Source organism: Sinohyriopsis cumingii, chromosome 17 (genome assembly GCF_028554795.1).
Source record: "Sinohyriopsis cumingii isolate HCF-2022 chromosome 17, ASM2855479v2, whole genome shotgun sequence".
Lineage (NCBI taxonomy): Eukaryota > Metazoa > Mollusca > Bivalvia > Unionida > Unionidae > Sinohyriopsis > Sinohyriopsis cumingii.
The window spans coordinates 26,874,646-26,889,905 of record NC_142977.1 but is presented as its reverse complement, the minus strand read 5'-3'; the positions used below and the strand labels follow the sequence as shown (position 1 = coordinate 26,889,905).

Sequence of the window (15,260 nt, the reverse complement as noted above, 5' to 3'; positions counted from 1 at the left end):
TCGGTTTTCGCTCTTTTCTGTTACTTAGTTTAAAACCATAGAGACGTAGTACAGGTTGGTCCAGAAACTATAATTATGTTTATCTTGTGTGTGTGTGTGTTTATATATATATATATATATATATATATATATATATATATATATATATATATATATATATATATATGGATGGGGCTGCCATTTATTATGGTCTGCAAGGTTATTAATTTAGGTCTCCTAGCAGCATGAAATTCTCATCATGGAAAGTAATTTTATCTAATAACGAATTACAGTATTTATTGAACGTAGCGTCTAACAACTAAATCATGAAATAAAAGTTTTTAAATGTGTAAAAAAATCCAAATACACTCGTAAACAGCAGTAAATTAATAGGTTGCAAGAACTGCGGAAAACAGGTGCCCCACCCCCAAAAATAAGTTTCCCTGTTTTCAACCTGATTTTATACGAAAGAAAAAAAGACTGCAGTCCTAGATAAAACCGTGTCTCCTTGAAGCTTATTCTTTATAATGAGGTGACACGGAAAAACAGTAATTTAACATTTTCATGACTGAAACAAATTTTCGATTGTTTTCGGTATTAGTGCAAACAGCACACCGCAATTGTAGCTTGTTTGACCCTTGTTGAGCACAACATGACTTCCGAGTTGTTAGCAGAAGTAACAAACGCACATACTGACTTATGGACGATTTAAATTGAAATAAGCGATGTCTGTCAGCCGGAACTCAATTATTATATAGTTTTATACACAAATTTATATTCAGAATCTCAAATGGGTGCCGAAAGCAGCGTGTTAGAGAATATGGAATGGTCCGAGCCCATCGAGGGTGATCTTAACTGGGGCGTTAGATCCGGAATCTTCTACCAGGACGATAATGAAAAGCATGTCAGCTTGTTTACGACCAAGAAAAATGACAAAGACGAGTCAGATATGTTGCGACATCTAATCAAGGTTTGTCTTATTTTTCCACGATATCCCTCATTTATTGTTAGGGTGCATACAGAAAGGGTTGTTGGTGTGGGTGACGGGTATTCCGACAGTGGAAGACGTTGACCCTGGCATGTATGTTTGGGGGAGGGGTCCATATTATGCCGCCGGAACATTCGGTGTTGTATATCATATTCTGTTACAGTGTTAGCAGTTGACAACAGAACTGGAGGCCAAACTTTAAAGAATATCTCGCATTTTTTGCAGCACTTATAGACATTGAAGTCCTACAAAGACGTATCACCAGTCCTACAATGTAAGACATAACACATGTTGTTTTTGTTTTAGTGCTATGTCTTACTACCCAAATAACGGCCTTGTATAGCGTGTGCCAATGTCGGCTGACACTGGAATGAATAGTCAAAGTTTCAGGAATATCTCACTCACTTGGCAGCCTGTATCGACATGCTTCCACTAATTTATGTGCAATTAATATACTTACCATGCTGTCTTTATCCTGGCGGGATGAAAATATGATGCTAGCAAATGGATGCATTTTCATGATCCGTTGACATACATTTGAATTTTTTGCAAGGCGATGGTAGTCGAGGTATGCCAAAGTAGGTTCATGTGGGGGATATGTTTCTTGAACTAAACAAAATGTTGCTTACAGTTCCAATAGGCATAATATATTTTTATTTCTTTTGTTAAAGAATAATATTTCAGCTTAACCCAATTTTAGCTTTTCCGGCTTTCATTGCTTTCCAGCCAACTGAAATGTAGGCCAATGAAACTTAAAAACAGGTCCATTTCTTTTGTGAGAATTTGAATTTATTAGAGAAAAGACATCAGGGTAAGTAAAGTCTGGCAAAATCATTATAACTTTACTTTGTAGAAAAGCATCGTTATTGGTTGCCAGTTGTGTGATATTCCTGACAATTTGACTTTTGTTACACTGTTAGTCGACATCAAAACATGCTACACGGTGCCGTTAGTCAGGCAGTAAGACCCATCATCCCCTCTGAACAAAAATATTGGGTGATGTGTCTTACGTTGTATGACTAACATATCACATGTTATTCATGTTTTGGTGCTATATCTTACTGCCCAAGTAACGGCCTTGTGTAGTGTGTTCCAGTGTTGATTGACATCGGAATGAGCACTCACATTTTGAAGACTATCTCACACACTTTGTAGCACATATTGAAGCCTTTCCACCAATTAAAGTCATGTTGATTTAGGCAGACTTTACTACTCTGATGTCTCTTTTCAAATAAATTCAAATTCTTACACAAGCAAATGGACATGTTTTCAAGTTCTGTTGATCAACATTTCATTTGGTTGGAATTTGATGGAAGCTGGGAATGCCAAAATTAGTTAGAAGGATGATAAATGTCTTGAATAAAATGAAGCCATCTAAACACTTTTTTCAGTATTGGTCTGTTGTTATCCATTTCATTAAAGAAGCATTCTTTAGCCTAATTCTAGGGACCCCAAGTGGCCGAGTGGTCTAAAGCGCTCTCCATTATGGATCATTGCCATCTCACCTCTGTCAGCGTGGGTTTGAGTCTCGGATTCAGCCAATGTGGGTATGTGAGAAAGCTTGCCAGTAGCTTCTCGTGGGTCTGTGGTTCTTTCCGGGGTTTTCCCGGGGTTCTTCCTCCGCCATTAATACTGGCTGCCATGTATAGCCTATCATGTGCTGACAAATGGCATTAAACCCTACAACAACAATAATCAGCCTAATGCCAGTTTTGGCATTCCCAGCTTTCATTGCATTCCAACCAGATGAACGGAACATGTAAATGCATCCATTTGCTACTGTGAGATTTTGATTCTATCAGGATAAAGACAGCAAAATGAGTATAATCAATTAGATTTAAATTTGTGGAAGAGTATCAGTATGGGCTGCTAAGGATGTGAGATATTCCTGAACGTGTTACCTCTCGTTCTTCTGTCAGTTGACTTGGGAATATGCTACACAAGGCTATTATTTAGGCAGTAGGACGCAGTACCAAAACAAAAATACCATGTGATACATCTTACATTGTAGGACTAGTACAGATTGGAGTCAAATTGATATAGTTGTACTATACTTATTTTAATTCCTTTCTCATTACAGAATTATCCAGATACAATCAAGTGTATAGTTTTTCAAATTCTGTTGACTGCCATTTTCAGTTTGCTTGAGGAGCATTGGAAACTGAGGAATGTTGAATATGTTTGAACTAACAGTTAATTTTCTTTAATGAAACAAATATGGCTAATTACATTTGACTGAATGTTAAGTATATTCAATTCAATGTACACATGTCATGTAGGTATTTAATATCATTTCAGCAATGGGTATAGTTTTTCTAGAATTTTTTTACACATACCTTTAATTGGCAATTCACTTTATTTCAATCATCTCCATCGGTATTCCTTGGAAGGTTATGGTGCACACATATGGCAAAATCATAGTTAAGGTATGTTAGACATTTTAGAATGAGGTCAGTGTAAAGGTGTGATACAGTAGAAACAAGATTGATTATGGCTTCCGTGATGTCACATTGAAGCTGTGCATGTTTACTTAATGTAAATGTCTTTTAAATCTTATCTAAAGAACAAAAGCAATAAATGATAACTATCCGACATGAATGTCATTTGCATTTTTGATAAAATGGGCTTTCCATTTTTTTTAAAAATTCTGTTTTCACTAATTTGTTCGAAGTGGGTCTTGGGAATATTGGTACATGTAGTATGAAATTTAAATGGAAACTATGACAAGTAATCACCAGTACAACAAACACTTTCATGAAATACCATTTACATACCAAACCAGGATTAGGATTTCAGACCGGTAGATTTACAAACCAGTATATTTTTTATTGGCATACATTTTATGCTCTTCAAGGGGACTGAAAACAAAACAAGTGCATTTTTTCATATTATTTTGTTGTTAAGTTTAACTCCATTTTTCAGCACATGATATAAGGCGGCCAGTATAATTGGTTGAGGAAGAACCCAGGAAAACCCCAGCAGGAAACACTGACCCACGGGAAGCTACTAACAAGCTTTCTCACATACCCACATTGGCCAATGGCATGATATGTATTCTCTTTATAGTATAATAAAACAAAATGCTTTGAACATAAGTCAGATCTTGATTCAAATGACAATGTTACAATCATTATTAATCAGTATGAGTCGGTATATTGTCAATTAATGAAAGAGAAAGCATTGTTTATCTTATAGTTCACTTAAAACATTTTTAAATAACATCCAGTAGCATTTTTAGTTTCATTCACAAGATCACTGATGACCACTGTAATAATTATTATGCTTCAAACTTAAAAGGCTCTCAGTTGTTTTCTGGTCCAGATTTCCCTCTGAATCAAAGTGTATTTTGCAATGAATGTGGTCTGTCCTCTGTATCTGCATTGAAATCTTGCAAAGAATGGACAACTAAGCTCATCCTGCAAAGACAGGACAACTAAGCTCATCCTGCAAAGACAGGACAACTATGCTCATCCTGCAAAGACAGGCCAACTAAGATCATCCTGCAAAGACAGGACAACTAAGCTCATCCTGCAAAGACAGGACAACTAAGATCATCCTTCAAAGACAGGACAACTATGCTTATCTTGCAAAGACAGGACAGCTGTGCTCATCCTGCAAAGACAGGACAACTAAGCTCATCTGGCAAAGAAGGTTTATCTTCAGTTTTCCTGTTGCTGTGATTGCAAAGTTGCTGACTGCTCTCTAGTTCTCCAAGTTATGTTCACCCCAAGGAGGAAGCTCCTACCTTAGACTTAAGGTGTTTTCCCAAGTCTTGTCATTGAGGGCTTCTTTCTCTTCATGGCTATGATCCAAAATTCTGCTGGCAGATTTCACCACTGTAAATAAAAAGTAATGAAGATTGATTTAGACTTGAATTAAATCATTAAAAATACATTGCATGCTTAACTTACGCTTTTATGAAGTTTTCCCAGAATTAGTTATCTTTTTAATATATTGCTAACTGATATATTTTATGTTGGTATTGAACTTAATTTATGTGCATGAAAATTTCAAAAAGTTTATGAAATACAAAAGGTGCATACCTTTGAAATACATTGTGCAAACTCTGGACCTTGCTTCTTGTCTGCATAAGCTTAAATTTTGATATTCAAGCATCCTTAAACAAGTAATATTTCTCAGTTGGAGGTTTCTTTGCAATGGGAGAAAGGATACATTTTTTATCATTTTGCCATGAATTGAACAAAATATTTAAGAACTGTCCTTAAATAATCCTCTTAAAACATCTTGAACAAACAAATAATTAAACAAGACAAAAAGAAAATATTTTCTCATTTATTATTGTCTGTCTCTGTCTTATCTCATCTTCGCCAAAGGTCAGCCAATTTTCATCAGAGGATCAGAAGACATCATGGCCAAGTTTTATTTGTTTATTGCTTGTAACTCCATTATTGCTCTCATTATTACTTACTACTCTAAACAATATCCCACATTTGGCCTCAAACTCCTTTAATTCCAACAATAAGGTAATCAGTGAGCAGCTTGCTATGTAAACATGTCAACTGATATTTAACAGTTCTATTTCTTTTCACTCTGCAGTGCATCATTGCACTGGTCGATGTACTGGTGGAACATTTCTGGTACTTATGAGTTTGGTTCTGGAAAGTTTCTCTAATGTGTTCATAGAACACATCAGAATTCATTGTCTGGGGTGTTTCTTTATAATTTATTAAAATAATTCTTTTAATTTTCAGAAGCAGTAGATTTCAGTTGTAAAACAGTACTTGTGGTAGACTGCATTTAAAACAGTATTTTTGGCCTACCACTGGTAGAATCATGTGCATGCATTTATTAAGAAAGAAAATCACCACTTGATCCATAACAGTATGTAATTTTCCACATTTATATATGCAGATAGGTACATGTACGTGTAGTATGAAATTGACAGTGAATGCGTCATGTAAGAGAGAGACAGTTACCAGAGTTGGTTATAGAGCACATTACACAACATTGCACATCAGGTTGATATTCTGATAATTACAAACAATACACAACAGGTTGATACACTTATATACTGATAATTACACAACATTGCACATAAGTTTGATATACACTGTACTCATAATTATGCAATGTTTCACATCAGATTGATATACTGATATCACTGATGATACTAATGGAGATGTTTGGAAACTCAGAGTTTGGTGTAAAATTGTTATAGTCTTACTAGAATTAGTAGCAAAGTACAGATTTACTGGCATCTGTAGCCAGTTGTATGTCAAGGGAGGCAAGTAATATTTGAGTTTATGATTAGACTTGATAGTAATTACCTTTGTATATGTTTCACTGATTTTTATACTAAAAACATTAGTTGAGAATGCTTCTTAAAGGAAATCACTACAGTAATTTGACATATAATGTTTCAGATGTTAATATTGATTCTGTTGTGACATATACAGACAAATAAATTGGATATTTATCTTACTAATGAAGACAATGAATAGGAATATCTCCAGGATTATGGTCTTCCATTTGCTTTTATGTAAATTAGTATTACTTTAACTTTACAAGCCATCATTATTCAGAATTCTTTGACTTATGATCACACTATCTTATTTTGAAAAATATTTAATTTATTATTTCTAAAAGTCATCTTTCAAGTTATTTTATTTGTCTTGGCAAAACAAAGTTCATATTCTGATGATTCCTGTTTATGTTGCAGAATTTAAAATTGATGCGTCATCCATTCATCCTACAGTATGTAGCATCACAGGAAAATTTTGAGGGTCCACAGCTTGTGACAGAGCAGGTTTTTCCCCTTATGAACGTCCTGGCAGAATTGAGTTCCCTTGAAGTTTGTGCTGGCCTTCAAAGTATCTTGGATGCCCTGTCATTTCTTCATGACAAGGTAGGTGGCCAGGTGTTTTTGTAATGACTTTCAAAAAAATAAATAGCGATAAAAGCTTCGTAAGAATTTTAACTGTAACATTTGTATGTTTTTTGTGTTTTGGATTTTTAACGTAGCTTTTTAAAAAAATTCAGTCATATTGTTACAATGTCTGCAGTGTGCCAATTTATAGTGATGTTGCCACTGGTGCATCATGCCACAGACATGTAGCATAATGTCCCACCTAGTTACATTATTCTGACACCAGGCTGACCAGTCCTAACACTAACCTCATAATGCCAAGTGAGGCAGCTGCTAGTAACATTTTTACAAGTCTTTGCTATGACTAGGCCGGAGTTTGAACCCACAACCTCCCACATCAGAGGCGGATGCTCTAACCACTCAGCCATTGGAGTGGTTGCTGTATGTTTTGTAAATTATCACTGCATTTGAAAAATGCAGAAATTTTAAACTTGAATGGATTTGAGACATTTCAGTGAAAATGGGGTAAGTCGGGTCTTGAAAATGTTTTTATTTGCTATTCAGATACTGTTTTAGCTAGTGGCCTGGTAAAAAGTCGCTTTTTGGTGAAGAACTTTTCTTTTGCATTAGCAGGAAAGAGATGTTCACATTTATCTGTATCGCCGACTTTAGAGTCTGAGTATTTGAGACTGTATCAAAACCTGACTGAGTTCAAGAAACAAGCACAATGCTTGTTTTGCAGTTTGAATAAACCAGTAATTGGATCAAAGGTTCACTCAGACAGTGCTAATCATGCTTGACCATCATTAATTAGTAATTATCAAATTAAAGTCTCAATCTGCTATCATACTCTAGGTAAATCCTTGACAAGACACAATGAAGCTATTATGAAGTGTGACAGGTTTTCATATTAACCCCTGAGCCAAACAGCTAGGCAGTCCCCTGCAGCATACTTGCAGAGATCACCTAGAGCAGTGTTAGCCTTTCCAGTGCCTGTATCCCTGAGACTAGCTGACAGCACTTGGCTTGCAAATTTTTATAGAGGGGGGCTACTTGCAATAAATTTGTTATTATTTTATTTGTATTCGTTTAATTAAGCTGAAATTTGGCACATTATGAATTCACACAGAATTATTAACACTATCAACACATGAAATAATTATATTTTATGTACACTGAAATTCCACTTGTCATCTCTTTTGTAAACTTAATATCCCGTGAATACTGTATACAGATGGACATATTTTCCTTGCTCTTTACTTACCTTTCTTCCTTAGAATTCTCACTGAAAATTTAAAAACTAATAAAACATTTAACAAACCTTGAATCATGTACACTTATGCTAATAAAATTTATTTCCTAAACATTTATTTAACAATTCTTCAAAAGATCTACATGATATGGTTTAAAACAATCCACACACAAATGAACATTACAATGAATACACATATTCAAAACTTCATGGCATCGCTTCTGTTACTGCATTGTCGACGTCTTCCCCTCTTTTTACCATTTTTAGGATAGTGGCCTCCTTTTTTTCTAGCTAGTGCTGCTATATCACTTTCCTGGTAGTCTCCAGTAAGTAATTTTGCCAGATTCATATTAAAATCAACTAATCTGTGTGCTTTTATTCGTCTGTTCTTGCTCCGCTTGACATGATGTTCTGATTCTCTCATTAGTATGAATCCATTGGTGACTGCAATATCAAACAAAAACCAAAACAGATACAACCACCATTTTTTGGCTGCTCTGCATGTACTGTACTGTGTTCTCAGCTGGTCTGCCGTGTCCACTCCCTTCATGTTATTGTTGTACTCTGGCATGATAGATGGCGCTCTGATGTCCCTGACTTGTCCATTTTTGGATTTGGCTGTACTGTCCTCTCTATGGCTGCTGGATCTTCTGCTGTTGATAGAGTGTAGATGTGCTTCTTGTCCATCCAAACACAGACTGTTACTTCCTCTCGCTGTACTGTTCTGAATTCCTCTTGAACCTTAATGTCTCTTTTATTAAGATGCTGTATAGGATATCCTCTTCTGTTAGATTTTATGGTTCCGCGTGCATACATACCTTTCTGTAGAAGCTTCTCGAATAAATCTGGACTGGTGAAATAATTGTCTACATTTACTATGTGGTTTCTATCCCAAATCTTTTCTGTTAGGTCCATAACGGCACGTGTTGCTAATCCAACTTCTCTGGTACCTGCGTCCTTACCTGTATAGACTTGAAATTCATTGGTGTAGCCATTCGTTGGGTCAGCCCTCATCCAGACCTTGATTCCATACTTTGTCGGCTTGGCTGGTAGATACTGGCGAAATGATAACCTACCTCAAAATTTTATCATGGCTTCATCTACACTTACGTTTTGATGAGGATTGTAGTTTTCTAAGCAGCTGTTTTGAATGGCATCATACACTGGCCTCACATGATGCAGCTTGTCATGACCTGGTTGAAGCCTGAGAGGATTTCGATGACTATCATTTATATGAAAATATTGTGATATTTTATCAAACCTATCTCTCTTCATTATTCTTCTACCACTTAGGTTTCCAAATAGGGCATCTGTTGACCAGTACATGGCTGTCTCAGGGAGCTGAAGAATACTCATACAAACTCTCATCACCATCCATGCTTTAATTTCTCTCTCTGTAACATCTCTCCAGTTTGGATCTTCTTTCTCCTCATGCTTTCGTCTTGCATAGAGATTGGTCTCATCTACAATCGGCTGAAATAAAAATGCTGGAAAAAAAAGCTTGAAACAGTTAAATTCATTTGCATCAGGGTCTAAATCCGTTGTTGGCCCTGGAGTTGGTCCTGTATATGGCCTCTTGTCAGTGCGTGTTCTATCGTTTATGATCCACAGATCAGCTCTTCTTTCATTTTCTTCTTCTTCACCATCCTCTTCAACATTCTCATCACTACCGCTGTTATCTCCAATAGCTATTTCAATGTCACTATCAATCTCGTCTGATGAAAATCCAGAAAATTCTCCTTCAGAATCTGTCAAGTAAAAGTCTGCTCCTAGAGGCTGATTCTCGTCAATTTGCATCATTTTAAAATTGAAATATTTTCACTAAATCAACTGATATTGAAGTGAATTTTTTTCTCCCTTTGTTCAACAATGTTTGCTCTATCTGTGTAAGCTAAAATTGTATTAGTTAAACTGCCTGCATAATTAGGAAATGGCTTTAAATCAACCAATAGTTTGCGCCGATTTAACTCGTCGTGCGGGATACAGGCCTAGACAAATACTGCCTCTCAAACTCGGCGCTTGGGATACAAGCTAGGTAAACTCAGCCATGTTATCGAGGCACTCGGGAGATCAGGGAGGTAAAGTACGACGAGTTATCTCGTCGCCAGGGGTTAATGTGTTATTCTTCTCCGCAGTGCTCAAGAAACACACAGCTGATGATTTTATGCATTAAGTTTGCCCATAGAACTCCAGGCAACACACTAATAGTGGTTGGTATTGATGTTAAAACCTTGCCACTGAAGTACAGTTGACAATTGATAAATATGGTGGGCTTTGATGTTAAAATATAGCCACTGAAGCAGGGGTCATGTACCAGGCAAAGTGGGTGACTAAGTCACCTAAATATGTAAACTTCACTTCTCCTTTTAGGAAAGCAAAAATGACTTACCTGTGATTTTTTAGAGGAACATTGAATGACCATCCTTTTTGAGATGCTCACTTGCTTTGTCCAACATAGTTCCAGTGTTAATTATTTGCTTAAGGCAAAATGTAGGCTTCAAGCCATCAGATAGTTGGTGTTTATATCAATTGTGCCAAGTGAAAAGGGATCCCCTGTCAGGTGTGAAAAGCTTTTGTAGATGGTTGTTGTTGTTGTAGGGTTTAACACCATTTTTCAGTACAAGGTAGGCTATACATGGTGGCCAGTATAAATTGTGGAGGAAGAACCTGGGAGAACCCCAGAAAGAACTACTGACCCACGAGAAGCTACTGGCAAGCTTTGTAGACGATATGTAAGTTGTTGAAATTAGTGTTTTCTTTTAGACAATTATGACCAGCTAAATAAAAATTGGATTGATGAACTGGGAAAACTTGTGCAATAATTTGTAGTCAGCTTTCTCCAAAGAAATTTAAGATGTTTTGAAGAAATGATGATAAGTTGTATGCTATAAAAATGCCATCCTTCAAGAAAAAATGGAAAGAGAGAGGAGGAAGAGCAAAGAAAGCTTAGGCAAACCATTCCATATTTTGGGATATAGCTTTGAGAGTATCTTCTTCAACTATCACAAGAGTGATTGATTGAGATGTATTGTCATGAAATATCACCAGAGTGATAGGTTGAGATGTCATGAAATATCATGAGAGTGATATATTGAGATGTATTGTCATGAAATATCACTGGAGTGATAGGTTAGATGTCATGAAATATCACGAGAGTGACATATTGAGATGTATAGTCATGAAATATCACCAGAGTGATAGGTTGAGATGTCATGAAATTTCAGTGGAATGATAGGTAATTGGAGTTTGGCTACCACATATACTTGTATATAAGTCATGTCCATTTGCAAACCGCATAGACCCAGATCTGTCACTGTATGATGGTACATATGGTCTGTACTTTTTGCAGTTGGACCTGACTTGTAAACATGTGTATACGGTAGTGATGGGAAGTGGTCAGAATTTCACAATGGATAATCAGTTCCACTTAACCAACTGATAATCAGTTATAATAAGTTACTAAGAGCAAATTTTAATGTTTGTTTGTTATACAGTTATATATTTGCTCAAGAGTTCAAAATATTAATAAATTTACAGGAGTAATCTCTTTCAATGATATGCATACTTTAACCTGATAAATATATTAAAAAAGTTCTATTGTGTTTTGTTACTTTTGTTATACAACTTCGTTAAATGAAAGCACCATTTTATGGCTGATTAGTTTTATGTAACTGAAAAACTGTTGCAGTCCCCCAAAACCCTTTCATTTATGAGTGTATCATTTACAGTATATAAGAACATGGTTTTCATGTTTGTAATTATTTACAAAAAAATACATCAAAGGATTTTACATATAAACTGAAACAAATCATCAAAATTTGTTTAACTTTATTAACTCAACAATTTAACAACAAAATCATGTAATGATGACTATATGTTCCTAATTATGAAAGTTTACACATACGGAGTAGGGTATGGTTTTATATTTGTAAATTATGAAGGGAACAAATAATTCAGATTGACTGTAGTGGATTGAAAGTCCTATATAACTTACCATTTACACAGGAGTTTTACTAACCTTTGTGTTTTGCTTGCAACTAAAAAGTAGTCTCCCTTTCCACAATTGATTTTGGAGTTCACAATTGATTGTCTTATTGGTTCGCTCAACCAACTGATGACCGATTATAATTGATAATTGGAACAACACTAATATATGGTACTATCCCTGGGTCATGTTCTTGAGTGGGGCTGGGGAGGTTGGGGGGTGGTGGAAAATATACTAAACAGTATGGCAATTTGTTATGGCGAGTCATGGGATGAACTTAAGTTGCTGTATGCTGTGAATGTATTTCCATGAGCATCAGTTTTTTTTCTCTTAGTCCACTTTGTTGAGTGAGTTTTTTATGTGTATTGTTTGGCATTTGATGTGGTGACTTCTAAGATGTCTACATGTCTTGAATCTGAAGAAAATTTTGTGTACATAAAAGTGTTAAATTTGAGAATCTTGCATCTGGGATGTGTTGTATACAACACTAGTTGCAGTTAGTTTGAACTAGCTGCCAAGCTGTATGTAAGGAACAATCTGATTGCATAGTATGAAATAGCTGCCAAGATAAATGTAAGGAACAATTTGATTGGTAGTATGAAATAGCTGCCAAGATAAATGTAATTAACTGTTTGATTGCATAATATGAACTGGCTGCCAAGGTAAGTGTAATGAACAATTTGATTGCATAGTGTGAACTGTGGTTTGTATAACTTACAAAATTGGAGAACATTAGAACCCTATGAAAATCAGTATCCTATGAAAATTGGTATCCCTTGTAAAATATTGAATCCATGGTATTATCTTGTATGTGAATTATTTAAAACTATGAGAGCAGGTACTTCTGTTTTTTCTGCAAAAATTTGTATACCTAATTTGTAATTGTCTAGGGCAGCTATATTTCAGCTGTTCATGCATTTACTCTGCATTAATTCATACCTGTCAACTCTCACTCCAGGAAAACAAAAAATCCAGATTTTTGGAGTCTTTCTGTGCCTACCTTCTGATATCATAATATCTCCTAATTTGTACAGAAAAAAAAATCAGATTATTACATTATGTCTGTTGATTTTCATTTCTTATAAAAATAATTCTACATAAATAGATATATCATATACAATCCACAGCCATGTTCTTTTGTATCACCTGTGAATATTGTTGTGATTAAATGATTATTATCACACTACAAAGAATTGTTTTCTTCAGTAAAATGAATGTTAAGTTCAAACATTATTCATTTTAATTTATGATTTTTTTTTATCCCACCAACAATACTAAAATCAGAAAATAAACCAAAACAAAAAACAGACCACAGCAGTAAAATTGTGAGCAATTGGTTTCACTGTCAAGAATGATCACTGTGAATGATGTAGTATCTCTATTTCTACAAAAGAAAGTTACAAGAGTAACCTGGCATTACTGTGCTATATATGCAAATGATGTTAATTATCATCAGTAAATGAAAGAAGGAATTTAAAAAATACCACACAGAATATGTGCCCTTTAAACTAATTCAGAATAAATAATTTATTTATTAAGCAGTGTTAAATGCCTTACAAGTAAACAATAAGGAAATAAGGTGGGGATATAAAACATGGGGAAAATAGTTGTCACATGTATGGTAGCTTGAGGTTGCGTACTTATGCACTGTTAGTTGTTACAAATAGGGCATCTTTTATTTGCCAATCAATTGCTTACACAACACACTGTAGAACATGGTTTGATTGAAGTAAGTCAGAGGACCAGTCCTTTTCACAAGACAATTGCATTGATATGAATTAACTGTTAATTAGTCCCACTGGCTTTCTTGCTTGTTTACTTAAGACAAATATTAAGCTATTGTGTAGTTGGGCCACAGCTACCACAATATGAAAAGAAGGCACATCCTGGGAGAAAATAAGGCATGTCATGGGGACAAATGGCACGTCCTTTGAGAGTTTCATGTATATTGGGGCCAAAAGATTTAGTGAAAATGAAGCTTACCACAAAAACCTCTTGATTTTAGGTCACAACCTCCTATTTTTTTTTATTCAGTCTTCCTGCTTGGCTTTTCAAAAGTTGACAGGGATATTGATTAAAATGGAATAGGTCTAGTCATGTCAAAACTATTTGTCTTAAAATGAACACATAGCTCCAAATTTGAATTTTGTTTCTAAATTTATTGCTGTAAAACATTTTTCAAAATAAATGGTCTTACTTGTTTGTAGGCTGAAATGTGTCATAACAATGTGTGTGTCAACTCCATCTGGGTGACGAAAGATGGCAGCTGGAGACTTGGGGGTCTTGAACATGCAGTCAAGTTTACAGATGCCACAGTAGAGTTTCTGGGGAAACGGAGATCTCTACGATATGAGAAAGCAATTGCTCCTGAGGAGAAGGTATTTCCTATAAGAGAAGAGTTTTTTCAGGGATTAAATATAACCTTATGCATTTAACATAGTGTTGAAATGGCCTGAAGATCACCCTGGGCCCCAAAACTCCTCTGCATCTGGTGAATTGTTTTGGTCAAAAAAGTGTGAAGGAACAAGCATAATATTGTAAAATTATGATGAACTGGCTTGGTGCAAAAAATATTCCAAATGACAAAAATAATTAGTTTGGCAGAATCATTGGAGAATTTTTTTAACACTGCCAGGTTTTGCCCTTGATGGTGGCATGAAATGTTTAAAATTGAGTTGCTCACCACCACTCTCCTACCTAATGTATTTAATATAGGGTTTTTTCTAGGGCCTGTTTGGGGACAAGTAAAGACCCCATTTCCAACTGCAAATTAAAATAATGCATAATTCCCACTGATGGCAAGTTACTCATGAAAAACCTCTATTGATACATTATATTATATATTTCATATTGGCATTTTGAAATGTTCAAGTTTGAGAAAATTTTATATTGCAGCGGTGGCAGTAAAAGTGGAATTGCCATGGTGGCAAACACTTTTGGAACTACTTCCTTTTCACATGTAGGAAATGTATTTGCCCTTATAAATGTTATGTTTCCATATTTAGACCTTTTTCTTATTTTTCTTTCTTTCCTCTCCAACTTTACAAGAAGATGAACAGATCTTAAAACATGCCAGACTGTACATGTATGTAAATATTGAGGTGCCATCACAAAATTCTTATAATCAAATTCAAAGTAAAACAAATAAATTTCAAGTATCTGTTTATTTAAAATAATTATCCATATGGATAATAATAATAATAATAATAATAATAATAATAATAATAAT

The 15,260-nt window shown here is 35.2% G+C and overlaps 1 protein-coding gene across 3 annotated transcripts in view; it reads left to right on the top strand.

Moving 5' to 3' along the window:
- The first annotated feature begins 630 nt into the window (after positions 1-630).
- The window catches only part of LOC149778294 (uncharacterized), a 65,460-nt gene continuing 50,830 nt past the window's right edge, over positions 631-15,260 (top strand). Inside the window, exons 1-4 of one of the 3 annotated variants that reach the window (XM_089939103.1) lie at positions 815-949; positions 5,680-5,733; positions 6,648-6,833; positions 14,239-14,409. In XM_089939103.1, coding sequence (XP_089795229.1) covers positions 6,660-6,833; positions 14,239-14,409 — 345 coding nt within the window. In that variant the 5' untranslated portion in view covers positions 815-949; positions 5,680-5,733; positions 6,648-6,659. Of the gene's footprint in view, positions 950-5,679; positions 5,734-6,647; positions 6,834-14,238; positions 14,410-15,260 lie in introns of all 3 variants that reach the window. The other 2 variants (XM_089939101.1, XM_089939100.1) reach the window with 2 other exon arrangements.